The sequence below is a fragment of the Scheffersomyces coipomensis genome, assembly GCF_036884675.1.
Source record: "Scheffersomyces coipomensis strain NRRL Y-17651 chromosome Unknown DFJ63scaffold_4, whole genome shotgun sequence".
Taxonomy (NCBI): domain Eukaryota; kingdom Fungi; phylum Ascomycota; class Pichiomycetes; order Serinales; family Debaryomycetaceae; genus Scheffersomyces; species Scheffersomyces coipomensis.
In genome coordinates this window covers 1493330-1516014 of record NW_027042895.1, presented here as the reverse complement: position 1 = coordinate 1516014, position 22685 = coordinate 1493330, and the positions used below count along the sequence as shown (strand labels likewise).

The 22685-nt window shown below is 35.8% G+C and overlaps 6 protein-coding genes across 6 annotated transcripts; 3 read left to right on the top strand and 3 right to left on the bottom strand. All coding sequences in view use genetic code 12, as the record gives it.

The window, feature by feature from the left end:
• On the top strand, positions 1-7090 carry DFJ63DRAFT_330182 (beta strand repeat-containing protein; the record flags this gene model as incomplete). Its single annotated transcript, XM_064907642.1, has 2 exons — positions 1-5528; positions 6939-7090. Coding segments are annotated over 2 exons (5678 nt in total), but the record flags the coding sequence as incomplete, so codon positions are not given.
• Positions 7091-13023: 5933 nt separating this feature from the next.
• STF2 (Stf2p) lies at positions 13024-13500 on the top strand. The gene has a single exon (XM_064907062.1). The coding sequence runs from the start codon at positions 13102-13104 to the stop codon at positions 13372-13374; it is 273 nt and encodes a 90-aa protein (XP_064761986.1). The 5' UTR covers positions 13024-13101; the 3' UTR covers positions 13375-13500.
• On the bottom strand, positions 13448-14793 carry MUQ1 (ethanolamine-phosphate cytidylyltransferase). Its single transcript, XM_064903697.1, has one exon. The coding sequence runs from the start codon at positions 14680-14682 to the stop codon at positions 13522-13524; it is 1161 nt and encodes a 386-aa protein (XP_064761985.1). The 5' UTR covers positions 14683-14793; the 3' UTR covers positions 13448-13521.
• Positions 14755-15751, bottom strand: DFJ63DRAFT_164126 (uncharacterized protein). Its single transcript, XM_064903692.1, has one exon. The coding sequence runs from the start codon at positions 15610-15612 to the stop codon at positions 14905-14907; it is 708 nt and encodes a 235-aa protein (XP_064761984.1). The 5' UTR covers positions 15613-15751; the 3' UTR covers positions 14755-14904.
• A 140-nt stretch (positions 15752-15891) lies between these two features.
• DFJ63DRAFT_335950 (DNA helicase) lies at positions 15892-19530 on the bottom strand (the record flags this gene model as incomplete). The annotated part of the gene is made up of 1 exon (XM_064908290.1): positions 15892-19530. One exon carries the CDS (start codon positions 19528-19530, stop codon positions 15892-15894), a length of 3639 nt encoding a protein of 1212 aa, XP_064761983.1.
• A 953-nt stretch (positions 19531-20483) lies between these two features.
• Positions 20484-21968, top strand: ARO8 (bifunctional 2-aminoadipate transaminase/aromatic-amino-acid:2-oxoglutarate transaminase; the record flags this gene model as incomplete). The annotated part of the gene is made up of 1 exon (XM_064905015.1): positions 20484-21968. One exon carries the CDS (start codon positions 20484-20486, stop codon positions 21966-21968), a length of 1485 nt encoding a protein of 494 aa, XP_064761982.1.
• Between the last annotated feature and the right edge of the window lie 717 nt (positions 21969-22685).

The window sequence follows — 22685 nt, the reverse complement described above, 5'->3', positions numbered from 1 at the left end:
TCGTTGTATTAAGTGTTAGTGCAGATGATTCTATTGTTACTTCAACTTCATTATTCCCAACCTCGAGTGATCCAGCCACTACATACACCACTACTTTCACCTCCACTGATAGTAATGGATATGTTGCTACTGATTCAGGAGTCGTTGTATTAAGTGTTGGTGCAGATGATTCTATTGTTACTTCAACTTCATTATTCCCAACCTCGAGTGATCCAGCCACTACATACACCACTACTTTCACCTCCACTGATAGGAACGGATATGTTGCTACTGATTCAGGAGTCGTTGTATTAAGTGTTGGTGCAGATGATTCTATTGTTACTTCAACTTCATTATTCCCAACCTCGAGTGATCCAGCCACTACATACACCACTACTTTTACCTCTACTGATAGTAACGGATATGTTGCTACTGATTCAGGAGTCGTTGTATTAAGTGTCGGTTCTGATGATGTGATTAATACCAGTACTTCATTATTCCCAACCTCAAGTGATCCAGCCACTACATACACCACTACTTTTACCTCTACTGATAGTAACGGATATGTTGCTACTGATTCAGGAGTCGTTGTATTAAGTGTTGGTGCAGATGATTCTATTGTTACTTCAACTTCATTATTCCCAACCTCGAGTGATCCAGCCACTACATACTCCACTACGTTTACCTCCACTGATAGTAACGGATATGTTGCTACTGATTCAGGAGTCGTTGTATTAAGTGTTGGTTCCGATGATGTGATTAATACCAGTACTTCATTATTCCCAACCTCGAGTGATCCAGCCACTACATACACCACTACTTTTACCTCCACTGATAGTAACGGATATGTAGCTACTGATTCAGGAGTCGTTGTATTAAGTGTTGGTGCAGATGATTCTATTGTTACTTCAACTTCATTATTCCCAACCTCAAGTGATCCAGCCACTACATACACCACTACTTTTACCTCTACTGATAGTAACGGATATGTTGCTACTGATTCAGGAGTCGTTGTATTAAGTGTTGGTTCCGATGATGTGATTAATACCAGTACTTCATTATTCCCAACCTCAAGTGATCCAGCCACCGCATACACCACTACTTTTACCTCCACTGATAGTAACGGATATGTTGCTACTGATTCAGGAGTCGTTGTATTAAGTGTTGGTTCCGATGATGTGATTAATACCAGTACTTCATTATTCCCAACCTCGAGTGATCCAGCCACTACATACACCACTACTTTCACCTCTACTGATAGTAACGGATATGTTGCTACTGATTCAGGAGTCGTTGTATTAAGTGTTGGTGCAGATGATTCTATTGTTACTTCAACTTCATTATTCCCAACCTCGAGTGATCCAGCCACTACATACACCTCTACTTTCACCTCTACTGATAGTAACGGATATGTTGCTACTGATTCAGGAGTCGTTGTATTAAGTGTTGGTTCCGATGATGTGATTAATACCAGTACTTCATTATTCCCAACCTCGAGTGATCCAGCCACTACATACACCACTACTTTCACCTCCACTGATAGTAATGGATATGTTGCTACTGATTCAGGAGTCGTTGTATTAAGTGTTGGTGCAGATGATTCTATTGTTACTTCAACTTCATTATTCCCAACCTCGAGTGATCCAGCCACTACATACACCACTACTTTCACCTCCACTGATAGTAACGGATATGTTGCTACTGATTCAGGAGTCGATGTATTAAGTGTTGGTGCAGATGATTCTATTGTTACTTCAACTTCATTATTCCCAACCTCGAGTGATCCAGCCACTACATACACCACTACTTTCACCTCTACTGATAGTAACGGATATGTTGCTACTGATTCAGGAGTCGTTGTATTAAGTGTCGGTTCCGATGATGTGATTAATACCAGTACTTCATTATTCCCAACCTCAAGTGATCCAGCCACTACATACACCTCTACTTTCACCTCTACTGATAGTAACGGATATGTTGCTACTGATTCAGGAGTCGTTGTATTAAGTGTTGGTTCCGATGATGTGATTAATACCAGTACTTCATTATTCCCAACCTCGAGTGATCCAGCCACTACATACACCACTACTTTCACCTCCACTGATAGTAATGGATATGTTGCTACTGATTCAGGAGTCGTTGTATTAAGTGTTGGTGCAGATGATTCTATTGTTACTTCAACTTCATTATTCCCAACCTCGAGTGATCCAGCCACTACATACACCACTACTTTCACCTCCACTGATAGTAACGGATATGTTGCTACTGATTCAGGAGTCGTTGTATTAAGTGTTAGTGCAGATGATTCTATTGTTACTTCAACTTCATTATTCCCAACCTCGAGTGATCCAGCCACTACATACACCACTACTTTCACCTCTACTGATAGTAACGGATATGTTGCTACTGATTCAGGAGTCGTTGTATTAAGTGTCGGTTCCGATGATGTGATTAATACCAGTACTTCATTATTCCCAACCTCGAGTGATCCAGCCACTACATACACCTCTACTTTCACCTCCACTGATAGTAATGGATATGTTGCTACTGATTCCGGAGTCGTTGTATTAAGTGTTGGTTCCGATGATTCTATTGTTACTTCAACTTCATTATTCCCAACCTCGAGTGATCCAGCCACTACATACTCCACTACGTTTACCTCCACTGATAGTAACGGATATGTTGCTACTGATTCAGGAGTCGTTGTATTAAGTGTTGGTTCCGATGATGTGATTAATACCAGTACTTCATTATTCCCAACCTCGAGTGATCCAGCCACTACATACACCACTACGTTTACCTCCACTGATAGTAACGGATATGTTGCTACTGATTCAGGAGTCGTTGTATTAAGTGTTGGTTCCGATGATGTGATTAATACCAGTACTTCATTATTCCCAACCTCAAGTGATCCAGCCACTACATACACCACTACTTTTACCTCTACTGATAGTAACGGATATGTTGCTACTGATTCAGGAGTCGTTGTATTAAGTGTTGGTTCCGATGATGTGATTAATACCAGTACTTCATTATTCCCAACCTCGAGTGATCCAGCCACTACATACACCACTACTTTTACCTCTACTGATAGTAACGGATATGTTGCTACTGATTCAGGAGTCGTTGTATTAAGTGTTGGTTCCGATGATGTGATTAATACCAGTACTTCATTATTCCCAACCTCGAGTGATCCAGCCACTACATACACCACTACTTTCACCTCTACTGATAGTAACGGATATGTTGCTACTGATTCAGGAGTCGTTGTATTAAGTGTTGGTGCAGATGATTCTATTGTTACTTCAACTTCATTATTCCCAACCTCGAGTGATCCAGCCACTACATACACCACTACTTTTACCTCTACTGATAGTAACGGATATGTTGCTACTGATTCAGGAGTCGTTGTATTAAGTGTTGGTTCCGATGATTCTATTGTTACTTCAACTTCATTATTCCCAACCTCGAGTGATCCAGCCACTACATATACCACTACGTTTACCTCCACTGATAGTAACGGATATGTTGCTACTGATTCAGGAGTCGTTGTATTAAGTGTTAGTGCAGATGATTCTATTGTTACTTCAACTTCATTATTCCCAACCTCGAGTGATCCAGCCACTACATACACCACTACTTTCACCTCCACTGATAGTAACGGATATGTAGCTACTGATTCAGGAGTCGTTGTATTAAGTGTCGGTTCCGATGATGTGATTAATACCAGTACTTCATTATTCCCAACCTCGAGTGATCCAGCCACTACATACACCACTACTTTTACCTCCACTGATAGTAATGGATATGTTGCTACTGATTCAGGAGTCGTTGTATTAAGTGTTGGTGCAGATGATTCTATTGTTACTTCAACTTCATTATTCCCAACCTCGAGTGATCCAGCCACTACATACACCACTACTTTTACCTCTACTGATAGTAACGGATATGTAGCTACTGATTCAGGAGTCGTTGTATTAAGTGTTGGTTCCGATGATGTGATTAATACCAGTACTTCATTATTCCCAACCTCAAGTGATCCAGCCACCGCATACACCACTACTTTTACCTCCACTGATAGTAACGGATATGTTGCTACTGATTCAGGAGTCGTTGTATTAAGTGTTGGTTCCGATGATGTGATTAATACCAGTACTTCATTATTCCCAACCTCGAGTGATCCAGCCACTACATACACCACTACTTTCACCTCTACTGATAGTAACGGATATGTTGCTACTGATTCAGGAGTCGTTGTATTAAGTGTTGGTGCAGATGATTCTATTGTTACTTCAACTTCATTATTCCCAACCTCGAGTGATCCAGCCACTACATACACCACTACTTTTACCTCTACTGATAGTAACGGATATGTTGCTACTGATTCAGGAGTCGTTGTATTAAGTGTTGGTGCAGATGATTCTATTGTTACTTCAACTTCATTATTCCCAACCTCGAGTGATCCAGCCACTACATACACCACTACTTTTACCTCTACTGATAGTAACGGATATGTAGCTACTGATTCAGGAGTCGTTGTATTAAGTGTTAGTGCAGATGATTCTATTGTTACTTCAACTTCATTATTCCCAACCTCAAGTGATCCAGCCACTACATACACCACTACTTTCACCTCCACTGATAGTAATGCATATGTTGCTACTGATTCAGGAGTCGTTGTATTAAGTGTTGGTGCAGATGATTCTATTGTTACTTCAACTTCATTATTCCCAACCTCGAGTGATCCAGCCACTACATACACCACTACGTTTACCTCTACTGATAGTAACGGATATGTTGCTACTGATTCAGGAGTCGTTGTATTAAGTGTTGGTTCCGATGATGTGATTAATACCAGTACTTCATTATTCCCAACCTCGAGTGATCCAGCCACTACATACACCACTACTTTCACCTATACTGATAGTAACGGATATGTTGCTACTGATTCAGGAGTCGTTGTATTAAGTGTTGATTCCGATGATGTGATTAATACCAGTACTTCATTATTCCCAACCTCGAGTGATCCAGCCACTACATACACCACTACTTTTACCTCTACTGATAGTAACGGATATGTTGCTACTGATTCAGGAGTCGTTGTATTAAGTGTTGGTGCAGATGATTCTATTGTTACTTCAACTTCATTATTCCCAACCTCGAGTGATCCAGCCACTACATACACCACTACTTTTACCTCTACTGATAGTAACGGATATGTTGCTACTGATTCAGGAGTCGTTGTATTAAGTGTTGGTTCCGATGATTCTATTGTTACTTCAACTTCATTATTCCCAACCTCGAGTGATCCAGCCACTACATACACCACTACGTTTACCTCCACTGATAGTAACGGATATGTTGCTACTGATTCAGGAGTCGTTGTATTAAGTGTCGGTTCCGATGATGTGATTAATACCAGTACTTCATTATTCCCAACCTCGAGTGATCCAGCCACTACATACACCACTACTTTTACCTCCACTGATAGTAATGGATATGTTGCTACTGATTCAGGAGTCGTTGTATTAAGTGTTGGTTCCGATGATGTGATTAATACCAGTACTTCATTATTCCCAACCTCAAGTGATCCAGCCACTACATACACCACTACTTTCACCTCCACTGATGGTAATGGATATGTTGCTACTGATTCAGGAGTCGTTGTATTAAGTGTTGGTGCAGATGATTCTATTGTTACTTCAACTTCATTATTCCCAACCTCGAGTGATCCAGCCACTACATACACCACTACTTTCACCTCCACTGATAGGAACGGATATGTAGCTACTGATTCAGGAGTCGTTGTATTAAGTGTTAGTGCAGATGATTCTATTGTTACTTCAACTTCATTATTCCCAACCTCAAGTGATCCAGCCACTACATACACCACTACTTTCACCTCCACTGATAGTAACGGATATGTTGCTACTGATTCAGGAGTCGTTGTATTAAGTGTTGGTTCCGATGATGTGATTAATACCAGTACTTCATTATTCCCAACCTCAAGTGATCCAGCCACTACATACACCACTACTTTCACCTCCACTGATAGTAATGGATATGTTGCTACTGATTCAGGAGTCGTTGTATTAAGTGTTGGTGCAGATGATTCTATTGTTACTTCAACTTCATTATTCCCAACCTCGAGTGATCCAGCCACTACATACACCACTACTTTCACCTCCACTGATAGTAGCGGATATGTTGCTACTGATTCCGGAGTCGTTGTATTAAGTGTTGGTTCCGATGATGTGATTAATACCAGTACTTCATTATTCCCAACCTCGAGTGATCCAGCCACTACATACACCACTACTTTTACCTCTACTGATAGTAACGGATATGTTGCTACTGATTCAGGAGTCGTTGTATTAAGTGTTGGTGCAGATGATTCTATTGTTACTTCAACTTCATTATTCCCAACCTCGAGTGATCCAGCCACTACATACACCACTACTTTTACCTCTACTGATAGTAACGGATATGTTGCTACTGATTCAGGAGTCGTTGTATTAAGTGTCGGTTCTGATGATGTGATTAATACCAGTACTTCATTATTCCCAACCTCGAGTGATCCAGCCACTACATACACCACTACTTTCACCTATACTGATAGTAATGGATATGTTGCTACTGATTCAGGAGTCGTTGTATTAAGTGTTGGTGCAGATGATTCTATTGTTACTTCAACTTCATTATTCCCAACCTCGAGTGATCCAGCCACTACATACACCACTACGTTTACCTCCACTGATAGTAACGGATATGTTGCTACTGATTCAGGAGTCGTTGTATTAAGTGTTGGTGCAGATGATTCTATTGTTACTTCAACTTCATTATTCCCAACCTCGAGTGATCCAGCCACTACATACACCACTACTTTCACCTCCACTGATAGGAACGGATATGTAGCTACTGATTCAGGAGTCGTTGTATTAAGTGTTGGTGCAGATGATTCTATTGTTACTTCAACTTCATTATTCCCAACCTCGAGTGATCCAGCCACTACATACACCACTACGTTTACCTCTACTGATAGTAACGGATATGTAGCTACTGATTCAGGAGTCGTTGTATTAAGTGTTGGTTCCGATGATGTGATTAATACCAGTACTTCATTATTCCCAACCTCAAGTGATCCAGCCACCACATACACCACTACTTTCACCTCCACTGATAGTAACGGATATGTTGCTACTGATTCAGGAGTCGTTGTATTAAGTGTTGGTTCCGATGATGTGATTAATACCAGTACTTCATTATTCCCAACCTCGAGTGATCCAGCCACTACATACACCACTACTTTTACCTCTACTGATAGTAATGGATATGTTGCTACTGATTCAGGAGTCGTTGTATTAAGTGTTGGTGCAGATGATTCTATTGTTACTTCAACTTCATTATTCCCAACCTCGAGTGATCCAGCCACTACATACACCACTACTTTCACCTCCACTGATAGTAACGGATATGTTGCTACTGATTCCGGAGTCGTTGTATTAAGTGTTGGTTCCGATGATGTGATTAATACCAGTACTTCATTATTCCCAACCTCGAGTGATCCAGCCACTACATACACCACTACGTTTACCTCCACTGATAGTAACGGATATGTTGCTACTGATTCAGGAGTCGTTGTATTAAGTGTTGGTGCAGATGATTCTATTGTTACTTCAACTTCATTATTCCCAACCTCGAGTGATCCAGCCACTACATACACCACTACTTTCACCTCCACTGATAGTAACGGATATGTTGCTACTGATTCAGGAGTCGTTGTATTAAGTGTCGGTTCTGATGATGTGATTAATACCAGTACTTCATTATTCCCAACCTCAAGTGATCCAGCCACTACATACACCACTACGTTTACCTCCACTGATAGTAATGGATATGTTGCTACTGATTCAGGAGTCGTTGTATTAAGTGTTGGTTCCGATGATGTGATTAATACCAGTACTTCATTATTCCCAACCTCAAGTGATCCAGCCACTACATACACCACTACTTTCACCTCCACTGATAGTAACGGATATGTTGCTACTGATTCCGGAGTCGTTGTATTAAGTGTTGGTGCAGATGATTCTATTGTTACTTCAACTTCATTATTCCCAACCTCGAGTGATCCAGCCACTACATACACCACTACTTTTACCTCTACTGATAGTAACGGATATGTTGCTACTGATTCAGGAGTCGTTGTATTAAGTGTCGGTTCCGATGATGTGATTAATACCAGTACTTCATTATTCCCAACCTCGAGTGATCCAGCCACTACATACACCACTACTTTTACCTCTACTGATAGTAATGGATATGTTGCTACTGATTCAGGAGTCGTTGTATTAAGTGTTGGTTCCGGTGATTCTATTGTTACTTCAACTTCATTATTCCCAACCTCGAGTGATCCAGCCACTACATACACCACTACTTTTACCTCTACTGATAGTAACGGATATGTAGCTACTGATTCAGGAGTCGTTGTATTAAGTGTCGGTTCCGATGATGTGATTAATACCAGTACTTCATTATTCCCAACCTCGAGTGATCCAGCCACTACATACACCACTACTTTTACCTCTACTGATAGTAATGGATATGTTGCTACTGATTCAGGAGTCGTTGTATTAAGTGTTAGTGCAGATGATTCTATTGTTACTTCAACTTCATTATTCCCAACCTCGAGTGATCCAGCCACTACATACACCACTACTTTCACCTCCACTGATAGTAACGGATATGTTGCTACTGATTCAGGAGTCGTTGTATCAAGTGTTGGTGCAGATGATTCTATTGTTGCTTCAACTTCATTATTTCCAACGTTTAGTTATGTTGAGAGTACATATACTACTAGTTATATGTCATTAGCTTCGGATGGATTAGAGCGTTGGTATTACGATGTTATTGTGGAAGCAATTGATTCTGAAGGAAATCCGTTCACGTCTACTTCGATTATTTTTACTTCAGTTGTTGTTTCTACAAGTTCGTATGATTCTTCTAGTTCTATTAGTTCTGTTGTAGAATCAAATTCGTCAAGTTCTGAATTGTATACTTCGGATTCATCTGCTTCCATTCTGTCATCGATTGTTTCATCTGCACAAATTTCATCTTCTGCTTCATTATTTTACTCTTCCAGTGATAATTCAGATGTAATTTCATCGACTACTATCGTTACTTCGTCTGTTTCTTCCTCTGTCAGCTCATATCAATATTCTTCAAATCCATCAAGTTCTAGTTCCATTGAATCGTCAACCAATAGTTCACCTGCTGCTGTTTCTTCTTCAGAATCTTCAATTTCGGTATCTCCTTCTGTGGATCCTTCAAGTTCTAGTTCTAATATCGTACCATCGTCGACTATATCATCATATTCACTAGCATCAGTTTCATTTTCTTCTGATCCATCATTACTGGCTGTGTCCTCTTCGGACGAATCCTCCGCAATGTCAACTGGTCTTAGTTCCAGTTCTAGTTCGCTTCCATCGTCTATTTATTACACTTCTGATGCTATAATTTCACAATTTTCGATATCTAGTACAGGTTATGAATCATCAGAATCAATTTCAAGTACCTCGACTATTGATTTAAGAATATCATCTTCTAGTAGTTCTATGACATTTTCATCAGTCAATTACTTTAACAGTTCTAGTTCATCCACTACATTGTTAGATCCATCTAGTACTGGTGATGCGTATAGTAGTACAGACTCTTATAGTCTTGCTGCTACAGATAGTATTGATTCTACTATTCCTTCATCATCTAGTGGTGAAAGTCCATCATATATTGAAAATGTTTCATCTTCTTCTACCAGCGAATCCAGCTTATTATCTTCAAGTTCTATTTCATTCACTACATTTAGCACAGTATTCACTAATTCTGAATCCAGTCATGCCAGTGAAACTTCAAGTATCTTTATTACACCCAGTTCAGCTGGCCAGACAAGTAGTAGTACTTCTTCATTCCAAACTTTGGCTTCTTCTTCAGATCCAACAGTTTCTGATTCATCATCTCATCCAGTTTCTTCAGATCCAACATATCTGATTTCATTAGACCCATCTTCTTCAGGTTCACCATCTGGTACACCATCTGATTCAACTAGTTCTGATTCTAGCATTTCAGGTGCAGCTTCTTCTAATCCACCATCATATTCAATTTCATTAGTTTCTGCTTCTTCAGATCCAATAGGTGACGTATCTTCCGGTACTTCATCTCATCCAACTTATGATCCACCATCAGAATCAGTTTCTTCGGATCCTGCTTCATCTGATCAGATCTCCACTGGTCCAGCATCAGAATCAGCTTCTTCGGATCCAACTTCATCATACCCTACTACTTCAGATCCATCAGATCCAACTGGATCCGATGCTTCTTCATCACCAAGTTATATCTTCACGGCTGTAGATGCTATCAACTTTACCCAAACTGGTTCCATATCATCAGCAATTCCATTAGCTCCATTATGGACGGCCACAGTAGCATGGCAAATGACAATTGATCATACTGCCGGTACCAACTTCTCATTAACTTTACCAGATACGTTTGGTGTATATAACACTAATTATGGTAATGCTAAGCGTGATGGTGTTAATGCTATTTATCTTAGTGCTGATGGTGTTAATTACGCTGAATGTATTTCTGTTCCAGGATCATTATATAATGATAGTTCATCCTTACAATGTACTATTTTAGAAGTTGCTACTTCTTATGTTACAGGTACGATTGAAATACCACTTATTTTCAATGTAGGTGGTTCTTCAAGTGATACTGATATTGCTGCTGCTAATAGTTTAACTGCTGGTACTCAAAGTGTTACCTTCACTACTGGTGATGGTAGATCTCTTACTCAAGATGTTACTTTTGTTGCTGGTTCTCCATCTCCACAAGATCCATCAGAAATTGTTTTTGCTGTTAGAGCTTTGGAATGGTCCAATGCCAATGCATACTACCTCCTTGGTGGAAATTGTCCAACTTCGTATGGTTTCGGACAACTTACTTTAACTATTAATGAAGGTACTCTTGATTGTGATACCTGGGAAGCTAAAATCACCAATGATCTTAATGATTGGTATCTTCCAAAGTCCGCTCAAAGTCTTGGATCTATCAGTTTAGGAAGTTGTAGTGGTAATCAAATCGTTGTCAATTATGCCAATGTTCCAGCTGGTTATAGAGTGTTCTTAGATGTTATTGGATCCCCTGGTGGATATGATATTACTGCTACTTATAGTGATAACCATAGTTGTGCCGCTGAATCAGTAAGTAGTAGTTCCAGTACTTTCACCACTACTAATTCTGCTGGTGAAAGTACTACTGGTACTGCTGTTGTTATTGTCACTTCAGATATTACTGTCACGGTTACTGAGACATGTAGTGAATGTGAAGCATCACAAGTTACTACTGGAGGACAAGGTATTAATACTGCTAACAATGAAGATGGATCAACTGTTTATACTACGGTTATTACCACTGATACTGTTGGAGTTCCATGTACTGAAACTGCTGCTGTGATTGTTTCAAGTTCCGAAGGTGTTTTATACACTACTACATCAATTATTGGAGGTGAAACAACTACTCCTACTGTTACCCCTGGTACTACTCAAATTGTGCCTACTAATGGTCCACAAGTAGTATCTACTGAATCAATCAATGAAGTTACTGCTTCTGGTACTCCAAGAGCTAATATTGTTGCATCTGAAGACACTGCAGGTATCGCAAGTGGTACAAACTCTGTTGCACCTGTTCCTGTTATTAGTGCTACTATCCCAAGCGGTACAAACCCTGTTGGATCTGTTCCTGTTAATACTACATTATCAGTTGCTATTAATACTGCTACACCTGGTGAAAGTTCTAATGCTGTTTCAAATGGAGGAACTGTTTCTAATGTTTCTACTCAAGTTGGTAGTTCCACAACATCTCCATCATCCACAGCAAGTGTTCCATCATCATCGTATGAAGGTTCTGCATCAGTCAGACTGGTTAACAAACTGATGATATTAATACCAATCATGATGATGATTTTAATATTCATCTAAGGATCCCTCTTTCCTTTCTTTCTCGTTACAATTTCACAAAAAACTATTATATTTATTAAACCTACATTTCTATTTTTATTTCTTTCGTCGTTTATTAATGCTTGCATTTTTTTCATTTCATTCCGTTCCGTTCACGCTTCATTTCTCAATTTAGATTTTTAATTCTTCTTAAAAGACCATATTGGTTTACGTATTTTATTAAAACAAAAATATATATTTAATTATTTTAAAAAAATAACTCTATCCTGGTTTGTAAGAGGGTTACAAGAGATTCCTAGAATGAGAGTAATTATGACGATAGAATGAGAATAATTGATTCATTTGAACCATACTAATAATCAAAATTGATGGAATTCATTTAATTATTGTAGTTTGAAGGTTTTCTTTATAGACGAGACCAACACATGGTAGCCCAAATCAACAAGACAAGACAAGACAAGACAAAAAACACACGTGATCAAAATGCACATGACTTAAAATTTCGTTAAATGGAGGAGAATAACAAACGTTGGAATAGAGTAATTAGTGGTACTTCTAGAGTTAGTCAGTCATGAGTCATTTTCACTTGAAGTCATATAAGCTAAGAAATAAAATAAGGTATGACATAGTGAAACAAGTACAAAATTGAACATAAGTGATTAAACTGGAAGTTAACTATGGGATTAGTTTGTGTTATTATAGTCATCAATTTAACTAAGTGGATTGTTTCTATAGTTACTCTCTTAAGTATGGTAGTGTATATAACGCTTGTCTCTGGTTTGAATGACTACTTGAACTTAACTATGAGAGAATTTAAACTATGAGTGGATGTTTGGATGTCATGCGTTATATGCAGATCACTCAGCCTAATTAAGTAACACCACTTTAATTTAAATTGTGGGGAGAGCCTCCCATCATCATCCATCATCCATTAAGGATCCAACGACCAGTAACCAACCACAACAACTATAAATATCATCATTTATACCTTCCATTCCATATTTTAATAGTTTTTCATATTTTTCATATCTTCATACAATAATTACAATTACAATTATATCAATTACTATAATCAATTGAACATACACTCATACACAAACACACAAACACAATCATGACAAGAACTAATAAATGGACAGTTCACGAAAAGAAATCAGAACCAAAATGGTTCACTCATCATGAAAGTTATTATTTAAATTCTGATCCTACTAAAGTTAAGAAATTTGGGGCTGGTAAGAATAATTGGGGTAAACCAGGTGATGAATTAAATGATGATGAAGAATATATCAATTTTTCATTATTTAATAAATCAAATATGTCTGCTAAGAATATGAATCATTTTGAAAATGAATCAAAAATGAATGATTTATATCATGAGAAGATTTGATTTAACTTGTTAAATCAAATAATATCTTGCTTTTAATGTACACTAACGAATCTTTTACGACCTTACGATGTCATTATATATATAAAACTTTTACATATACATAAATAAATAAATAAATAAATAAATTTTACGAATTCTAAATCTAATCTAACTTGTACTTCCCTTCTCAGTCTCTTCATGTTTCAATTTTTGTTCAATTTCAGCTTTCCATCCTTTCCTCTTTTGTCTTTCTTCATATGCTTTCTTATTACTTAAAACTCGATTAACAATAAATTCAGTATTCATATGTTCATATTTATGATTGGTAATTTTATGAATCAAACTTTGATCAGTCAATAATCCATATTTATTTTGTTGTAATTCTTTATCAGTTACTGGACCCACATAAACTCTAATCACATTCCCAAGTTTTGATAAAAATGATTCTGTTGGTTTAAATGGTACTCCCAATATAATTGAATCAACATATTTACATTGTAAAGTACATAATGATCGTTCCAAAATATTCATAATTGGATAATTCAATCCTTCAATAGTATTAATGGTTAAATCATCATATAACCCCACCACAATCTTAATATCATTCCCTTGTTGTTGTTGTTGTTGTTTACGAATTGATTTTAAAATTTCAATATGACCGGGATGAAATAAATCAAATCCTCCATCAATATAATAGATAGTAGTCTTATTGGATATTTCTTCACTTGGATCAATGATTAATTTGATTTGTTCCAGCTTTTGATCATAATAATATACTCCAGATCCATTTTTCAATCCTGTAAAATCAGTAGCATATCGTTTAAATTTTTCATTATTTTCATCATTTAATAATGGATGAACATTATCTTCAATCGATCTATAATGATGATTTTTACTCATTAATAACATCCTCCCTACTAAATCAGTAGTGGAAATATTAGGAGTTCTTTTAACAATCACAAATCTCCCTAAATCTTTCATAATTTGATAACAATCTTCACCATTTGCATCAGTAGTAATATCATCACCATGAACGACATATTTACAATCATACTGATCCATGAATTTAGGATCAGTGACATATGGAGCATCGCTGATGGCTTTAGTAGCCCATTTACAAGCTTCAACAGCTGTCATACGTTCATCAAGCTTCATCACGGTGGGACCTTTATTGTATAAGATTTCTTCATCAGAATGAACTCCAACGTATAATTCTCGACCTAATTGTTTGGCTTGTAACATGGCTCCAGCATGGCCATGATGGGCGAAATCAAAACATCCGTCAATCCAGATTCTGCACTTCTCTATCCCTTCTGGTCTATCAAACATGGTTAGTTAATAGATTATCTGTTGCTTTTGTATGATGGTCGATGCGTTTTTTTTCAACTTTGAGTTGGTGCAATATTTTTTTTTGAGTTTCGTTTATCTTTTGATAAACAATCAGCGCGTGGGAGGGTCAGTGGGGGAGCAACTTATAGTGTGTTTACGTTTTTAACCAAACCATATTCATTTTATTACATTATTTTTAATTATATACAAGTGTTATTTTATCTACACAAATCCAGATTGTTGTTGATCTCCAACTACAATGCCTCTAGTGCCAGTATTGTTACTTCTGGTATCATGGGATCGTTTATAAGTTGTAGATGGTTTATTTATTTGACGTGTTTGTGGTTGATGATATCCAAAATGTTCAGGTTCAACCACTTCTCTTCCAGGTGCCACATACGTAGCTGTCTTCCCCTCTACTCTTTGTTTCGATACAAATACCATATATTGATATAATAACCCTGCATTTCTAGTTGAACATCCATGTAACCAACCAAAGAAACTACCAATCAATGGAGGAAAAGTTATAATTAAATCAATCATAATATTAGATTGCATTTTACCTACTAATTTATTAGGAATATTTAATTTCTTTTGCGCCATTGAAATCAATTTAGCATGTAACATATACATTAAAATCGGTCCTAAACCAGGTAAGATCAATACCATTAATGGTACCAATCCAATCCCATTAATTGAATTCCCACATCCCATAAAACATTGATCATGAATCCAAGCTTGGGATTGAATTGATTTCCAAAGTTTTTGTTCCTCTTTGCTGGTGGTGTCTCGAGGTAATTGTAATTTATGACCATCTTCATCTTGGAATGGATCAGTTTTATTAAAATGTTCATCCATATAATCATTAAAATAATCCATCGCAACTCCATATCCTGGTAAATTTTGCATCTGCAGTTGTAATTGTGACATGGTTGAATAGTTATTCTTTATGGGTTTCTGATGTTTTGTACAAGGCTAATTAATAGTCAGACTATCCTTGAAGGTATGAATCTACACCATTAATAAGAATGACACGTAGAGCAATGATAATAAAATCATTTAACCAATGGTATTATTTGTAATCGTTTATTGTATACGTCATGTCGCAAAATAAAAAAAAATTTACATGACACAAATTTATATGCAGTTGCAAAATAAAAGGAAGTATAACAAATTTAAAACTATGTACATATCTATAACATCTATCTACTACTCTTCGAAAAGGATCTTAATCTCTTCAATTCTTCTTTTTCTTCTTTCTTCTTCTTCAACTCCAACAGCTTCTCCAATTTGTTTTTTCCGCTCTTGAATCTTTAACATTTTAATCTCAATACTATTCTCCATAATAAATCGAACCACTTTAACGGTATTATTTTGCCCAATTCTATGAATTCGATCAATAGCTTGATCTTCAATACTTGGTGACCACCATGGATCCATCATATATGCCCGTGAAGCTTGAGTCAAATTCAACCCTACCCCACCTGATTTCAAACTTAATAATAATACCGTGAATTTATTCAAACTAGGTTCATTGAATTTAATTAATACTTTTTCCCGATCTTGCATCAGTAATCTTCCATCGAATTTCAATATCCGGAATTCAAATTCTCCAAGTTGTAATTTTAATTCACTTTCAATGATATCTAAATACGACAGGAATTGACTGAATACAATCACTTTCTCCTGGGGACTTTGCTCCTTTAAGAATTTAAGATGATTGAATAACGCTTGGATTTTAGATGATACTTTATCAGGATTATACAAGTATAATTGGAAAGTATAATCTTTACTTGGATCATTCCCATCTTGTTCGGTTTGAGCTCGAGTATGGAATTTTATATCCTTAGAAGTAACAGTTTTATTATTTCTTAATCGGAATAATTTATATTTCGAAATTGAAAATCGACAATTGGGACATAAACTATCATGACCATTGGTATTCACTGGATTTGTGGTTTGGAATTCAATATGTTCCATTAAACATGTTACACAGAATGAATGTCCACATGGTGTAACCACCAATTCTCCAAGTGATATAGGACTCGTGGTACATATTGAACATTCTGAATCGATTAAATCAACTTTGGAGTATAATTTATACATGGTTTCTCTAACTTCGGTATCATTGGCGAAGTAATCCGCTTTTTGTTGTAATTCTTGACTTTGTTTAACTCCTGATAAGAATGTCTTTGTATCACTTTCATCATCATCATCTACAAACAATGACGACTTCTCTTGATCCTTTTGTTGTTGTTCTTCTTCATCCATTTCACTCGGTCCACCCACTAAATCCATATGACAACAAACTTGCCTTAATCGTAAAATATGAGTTAAAATTTGAGTATACTGTCTTAAAATCTGTCCGGTTTTCAACCCTTCTTTAAACGTTTTGTTAGCTCTACTTTTTAACCAATTATATAATTTCAATTCAGTTTGATTGAATTTAATCTGTTCAATTACAATCTCCTTCTCTGGTAATTCAATCAATGGTTTCCCATCAGCTTGTTTCATATCCTTAGTTCTTCTCAACAATATCGGATCTAAGATTGATTTAATAATATCCAACGCTTGACTGAATTGTTTCTGTTCAAACGGGAGCGTAATGAATGTTTTCCAATATGAGAAATTCGACCATGGTTCTAATTTTAAAAACTTGATTAATGAATATAAATCATCTAATTTATTGATGATTGGCGTCCCCGTTAAAATCCATTTCTTCTTCGAATAAAGCTCATAGATAGATTTGGCAGTCTTGGTATTTCTATTCCGAATATTATGCCCTTCATCTAAGATTATCCTAAAGTAATTAACCGCATAAATCCCCGTTTTAGAATCATATACATTCTGTGACAGTTTTGTATTCTTCAATTTTATATATTCATTTTGAATCGTTCCATAAGTAGTTAAAATCACAACCGGGATCTTATTAGGCGAATGATGAATTAATGTATGGATTAGATTGTTGTTATTATTACCGTAATAAATCTGACAATAATGATTGGGGTTATTATTGGCCTTATCGAATTCATTCTTCCATTGAGTTAATAATGACATAGGAACGATGATTAACGTGGTCTTGGATGCATATGGTTTATTCACATTGAACGACAGATCTTGTGATAAAGTTATCAGAGACGTAAACTCATTTGATAAATCATATGGAATCGAATTGATTAAGGCTAAGGTTGAGATCGTCTTTCCTAATCCCATTTCATCAGCTAAGATCCCTCCAGTCTTGGTTGTTTTTATGATTGGTTTCTCAAGCGATAATTCACCATTATACAAATTGGCATAAAAATAAGGTATATGCTGTTCACTACTATCATTCCCTGATTTATCTTCAATATTTTCGGGCCATTTATATTTCCGCCAAAGTGGATTCATTATCCCATCATTATCTTGACTATTACCAATATCATCGTCATTATAGGCATCATTTGATAATTTCTTTAATACAGATGGTTCTCCCTCTCGTAAGATCATCCATGAAAGTCCTATCTTTTGATATGGTCTTAAATCCAATTTAAAATTATCCGGAGGTGGAGTTGTCGTATCAGGTAAACTATTTAATAAATTGGATTCATTATTTTGTTGATAGAATTGTTTCAATTGATCGAGATTAACTTCATCTACTCCTGTTGTTTCATTTTCATCATCTTCTATTTCAACTACTTCTCCATCATCATCTGAATCGAGATTGATCGTTTGTGAATCGGGTAAGTCATTACTGTCTTCAAATTCAGTGTCGATGGATTCCGCATTCACAATTGATGAAGGTGATGTCTTAAGAGGTCTTATACCCAATTTATCAAACAATTTCGATATGGCAAACTGCCGTAATCTTAATATTGATTCATTTTTAGATTCAGTAGAGAAATTAAAATTATTAAACTTTGCTTTTTTAGGAATAGGTGAGATTGAGTCTAAAGATTTCTTAACATCAACATCATCATCTTTATAATCAAACGCGATATTATTCACATAGATATTAATATGGATTAAAAATGAATCACCAATAGATAATCTCCGTAATGTCGATTCCAACACGATAACTTCAAATGAAATGAAATTAAAATCAATCAAAGGGGATAATATTCTGGTTAAATCTTCAGGAATTCTTCCAATTTCACGATCATTATGGAAAATCCTTATGATTGAACTATTTAAAATAGATGAATTTTTAGGTACAAGTCTTCTTAATTGTAATGATTGTTGATAATTCAAAGGACGTAAAGTGGGACGCGTAGCCCATGCTTGAACGTCTAATGAACCAATGAATCGTTTCCAAGTTGGTTCTTGGATAGTGGTTGTAGGGGTCGATATGATTGGTTCTGGTTTGATTTCAGGTTGAGGTTTTGATTGAGATGGGAAAGATAATTGATTGAAAGATCTTTTCACAGATGACTTATTGGTTGTTGATTCTGATTTAATATCTTCTTTAGCATAGAATTCATCCATATCATTAGAAGAAATTCCATTAAGATATTCATTAATGGCCAATTTTAAACTATGAGATTGATTATTTGGAATATCATATTTCTTATATAAATAATGTAAATGTTTTAAAGAAACATGACCTATGATTGAAGTTAATTGAGTTTCGAATAATTCTTGTCGTATAGATTTGTTACTAACAGTAGGAGGAGATTTTATATCAGGACGATCAACAACAATCAATTCAGATTCTTTTTCATTCACATTATCTTCATCAGATTCATAATCATTATCAGGGACAAATAATGAATTTTCAATCAGGGGAGATGGAGGGGGTGAAGTTTTGACGAGTTGAGGTAGTATATTTTCCGATTTCTTATTTCTACCAAAGAATCTTCGTTTAACGACCATACTTTCTAAATGATTCATATATTCATGTGAATTATATGATATCAATCAATCTATATACGCTTCATGGTAGAGTTAAATCAAATTTGCAACGCGTTAAATGGTAATATCGTTAGCAGCATCATGTCGCGACAGATTGGTCATGTGACATAATAAGAGACATTTTTATATTGTCAATCCGTTTCGCAATCGAAAGTTTGATTTAGCTCATTTTTACACACACACTAACGAGATTATACTAACAATTAGTACAGTAGAAGTGGAGTTGAAATAAATAGTGGACGATATAATTATATAATTAAGAAGTTAGTCATATGCCCCATGGTACGGGTGCCAAGATAAATCATATAGTTAATGTATTATGTATATGATGATTCATCAAATGGCATATTAAGGCGGTATACGGCTCAGAAGAAATAATTGGTATGGCTCATAAGAGAGAGAGAGAGAGAGAGAGAAATCAATAGAAATGGAAAGAATAATAAATAAATACGAATTATATATAGTACACAGTTAGAATGGAGAAATTTACATCGTTTATACGGGAGAATTAATTAATGTATTTGTATAAATGAAATCCATAAGGCATTTCTGTTATCTATTCATTCATCTCTTCATGATCTTTACTTGATTACGTAATCGGTTATGTAATCTCGTATTATAGTACTTTTTCTCCTCTTCCAGTTTGACTCACACACAGTTAACTAAAAGTTTACTAATACAAATGACTAATTAGGGAATTTAAGCGCGAAAGTGAGTACAACATTTTCTAACCGTTCCCGATTAAATTTGGATTTGTGGAATTTTTCATGTTATATCGGTATAAATATATATCCCATTTACTCTGGCTTAAATATTCATTATTGTTAATTGTTAACTTTCTTTCTTGTTTCTTCTTCTTCTTCTTCTTCTTAATATCTAATCTTCTTTATATCAATTATATCCCCCATCCCAATATGACTAAACCTCACGCTAAAGATTTATCTCATTTATTATCTCTTGAATCAAAATCAAGACAGAATTCTCCATTAAAATCTGCCTTCAAATATTACTTTGATCCAAAGGTTACTTTCTTAGGTGGTGGTTTACCATTATCAGATTATTTCCCCTTTGATAATTTAACTGCAGAAATCCCAAGTCCTGCTGCATTCTCTTCTGGTAAAGGAATCAATACTACTGCTAGTGCTGAAAAACTTTCACTTCAAATCTTTAAAGATAAGACAAAAAATGAACCAAATCAAATTGAATTATCAAGATCTTTACAATATGGTCATAGTGAAGGTCAACCGGAATTACTTACCTTTGTCAAAGATCATACTGATTTAGTTCATAAAGTTCCTTATGTCGATTGGGATATCATTGCTTCAGTTGGTAATACTGAATCTTGGGAATCAACCTTAAGAACTTTTGTAACTCGAGGTGATTCAATCTTGGTGGAAGATTTCTCCTTTAGTTCTGCTTTAGAAACGGCTCATGCTCAAGGTATTAATACTATTCCAATATCAATGGATGATTATGGTATTATTCCATCTGCTTTATCTACTTTATTAGATAATTGGGTGGGTCCAAAACCAAAATTATTATATACCATCTGTACTGGTCAAAATCCAACTGGTTCATCCTTAAGTTTCGAAAGAAGACAAGAAATTTATAAATTAGCTTCTAAACATGATTTTATAATCGTCGAAGATGAACCTTATTATTTCTTACAAATGGAAGCTTATACTACTGATAAATCTCAAAGAACATCCACCATAGTTCATAATCATGAAGAATTCTTAAAAGCTTTAGTTCCATCCTTCCTTTCCATCGATACTGAAGGTAGAGTCATTAGATTAGATTCTTTCTCCAAAGTTTTAGCTCCAGGTTTAAGATTTGGTTGGATTGTAGGTCAAAAGGAATTATTAGAAAGAATTGTTAGATTACATGAAGTTTCAATCCAAGCTCCTTCTGGTGTAACTCAATCCTTAGTTAATGGTTTATTACAAAAATGGGGTCAAAAAGGTTATTTGGATTGGTTAATTGGTTTAAGATTAGAATATACTCATAAAAGAGATGTCGCCATTGATGCTGTCAGTAAATATTTACCATCTGAAGTGGTTAATTTCTCACCTCCAGTTGCTGGTATGTTCTTCACTGTCAATATTGATCCAACCAAACATCCAAAATTCAAAACTGAATTTGCTGAAGATGCTTTAAAAGTTGAAGATGCCGTCTATGAACAAGGTATTAAACAAGGTTGTTTAATGATTCCTGGATCTTGGTTCAAATCTGAAGGTCAATCAAACCCACCTCAACATGAATTAGAACATGCTTCCCTTGTCGCTGCTCATAATCCTCATGTATTCTTCAGAGGTACTTATGCTGCTGTACCATTAGATGCCTTAGTAGTTGGTATTGAAAAGTTTGGTGAAGCCATTAAAATTGAATTTGAATTATAATCACCATTGGTTTAAGGTTTTCTCAAAATTACGGCTGAATTTTATTTTGGTCGGCCGTTAGCCCATTTTATAACTTATTAAAATAAAAAATTTGTGAGTTGACATCCGCTAAAACTTTATATGTTTGTACTATTATATATATTCAAGGTTTTGTATAACTCGTAACTACCATTGTTAATAAAAGAAATTTCAAATATTCACAAACAGTTTATATGGAGGTCTAAGCCTTGGTTCCTTTTTTATGGTTTTGATATGTATGCTGGTAGAGTTTTTCGGTTTTTCTTAGCACGTATGATCTTGGCGATAATTTATTTTCTCCATATAGTTAATTTTTTTTCCTTTGCTTTTTTTTGCACCTTAAAATTTTGCATATACCAACTTTATGTTTATGCAGATCAAATTTCAATCAATCAAAATGCCAATACTCTCCATGAATCTTATATCTTCCTTGCTTGGCAATCATATGGCTAAAATTTGGGTTTGGGTTTATGGTCATCGTAGCAAACGTGTGGAGGACTTCCATCTCATCTGATGTTCGTTCTATAGAGATTATCGCCAAGGCTGAGTCATACTCTACTACCTATTACTATATGTCTTAATAGTTCATCTTGTCTTGTCCTATAAGAATGAAGTTATTCCCACTAATAAGTTTCACTCAATTTAATTCTTTCTTTCTTCACACATGTCATCCCCAATGGTACAAGCAGCATGAGTGGA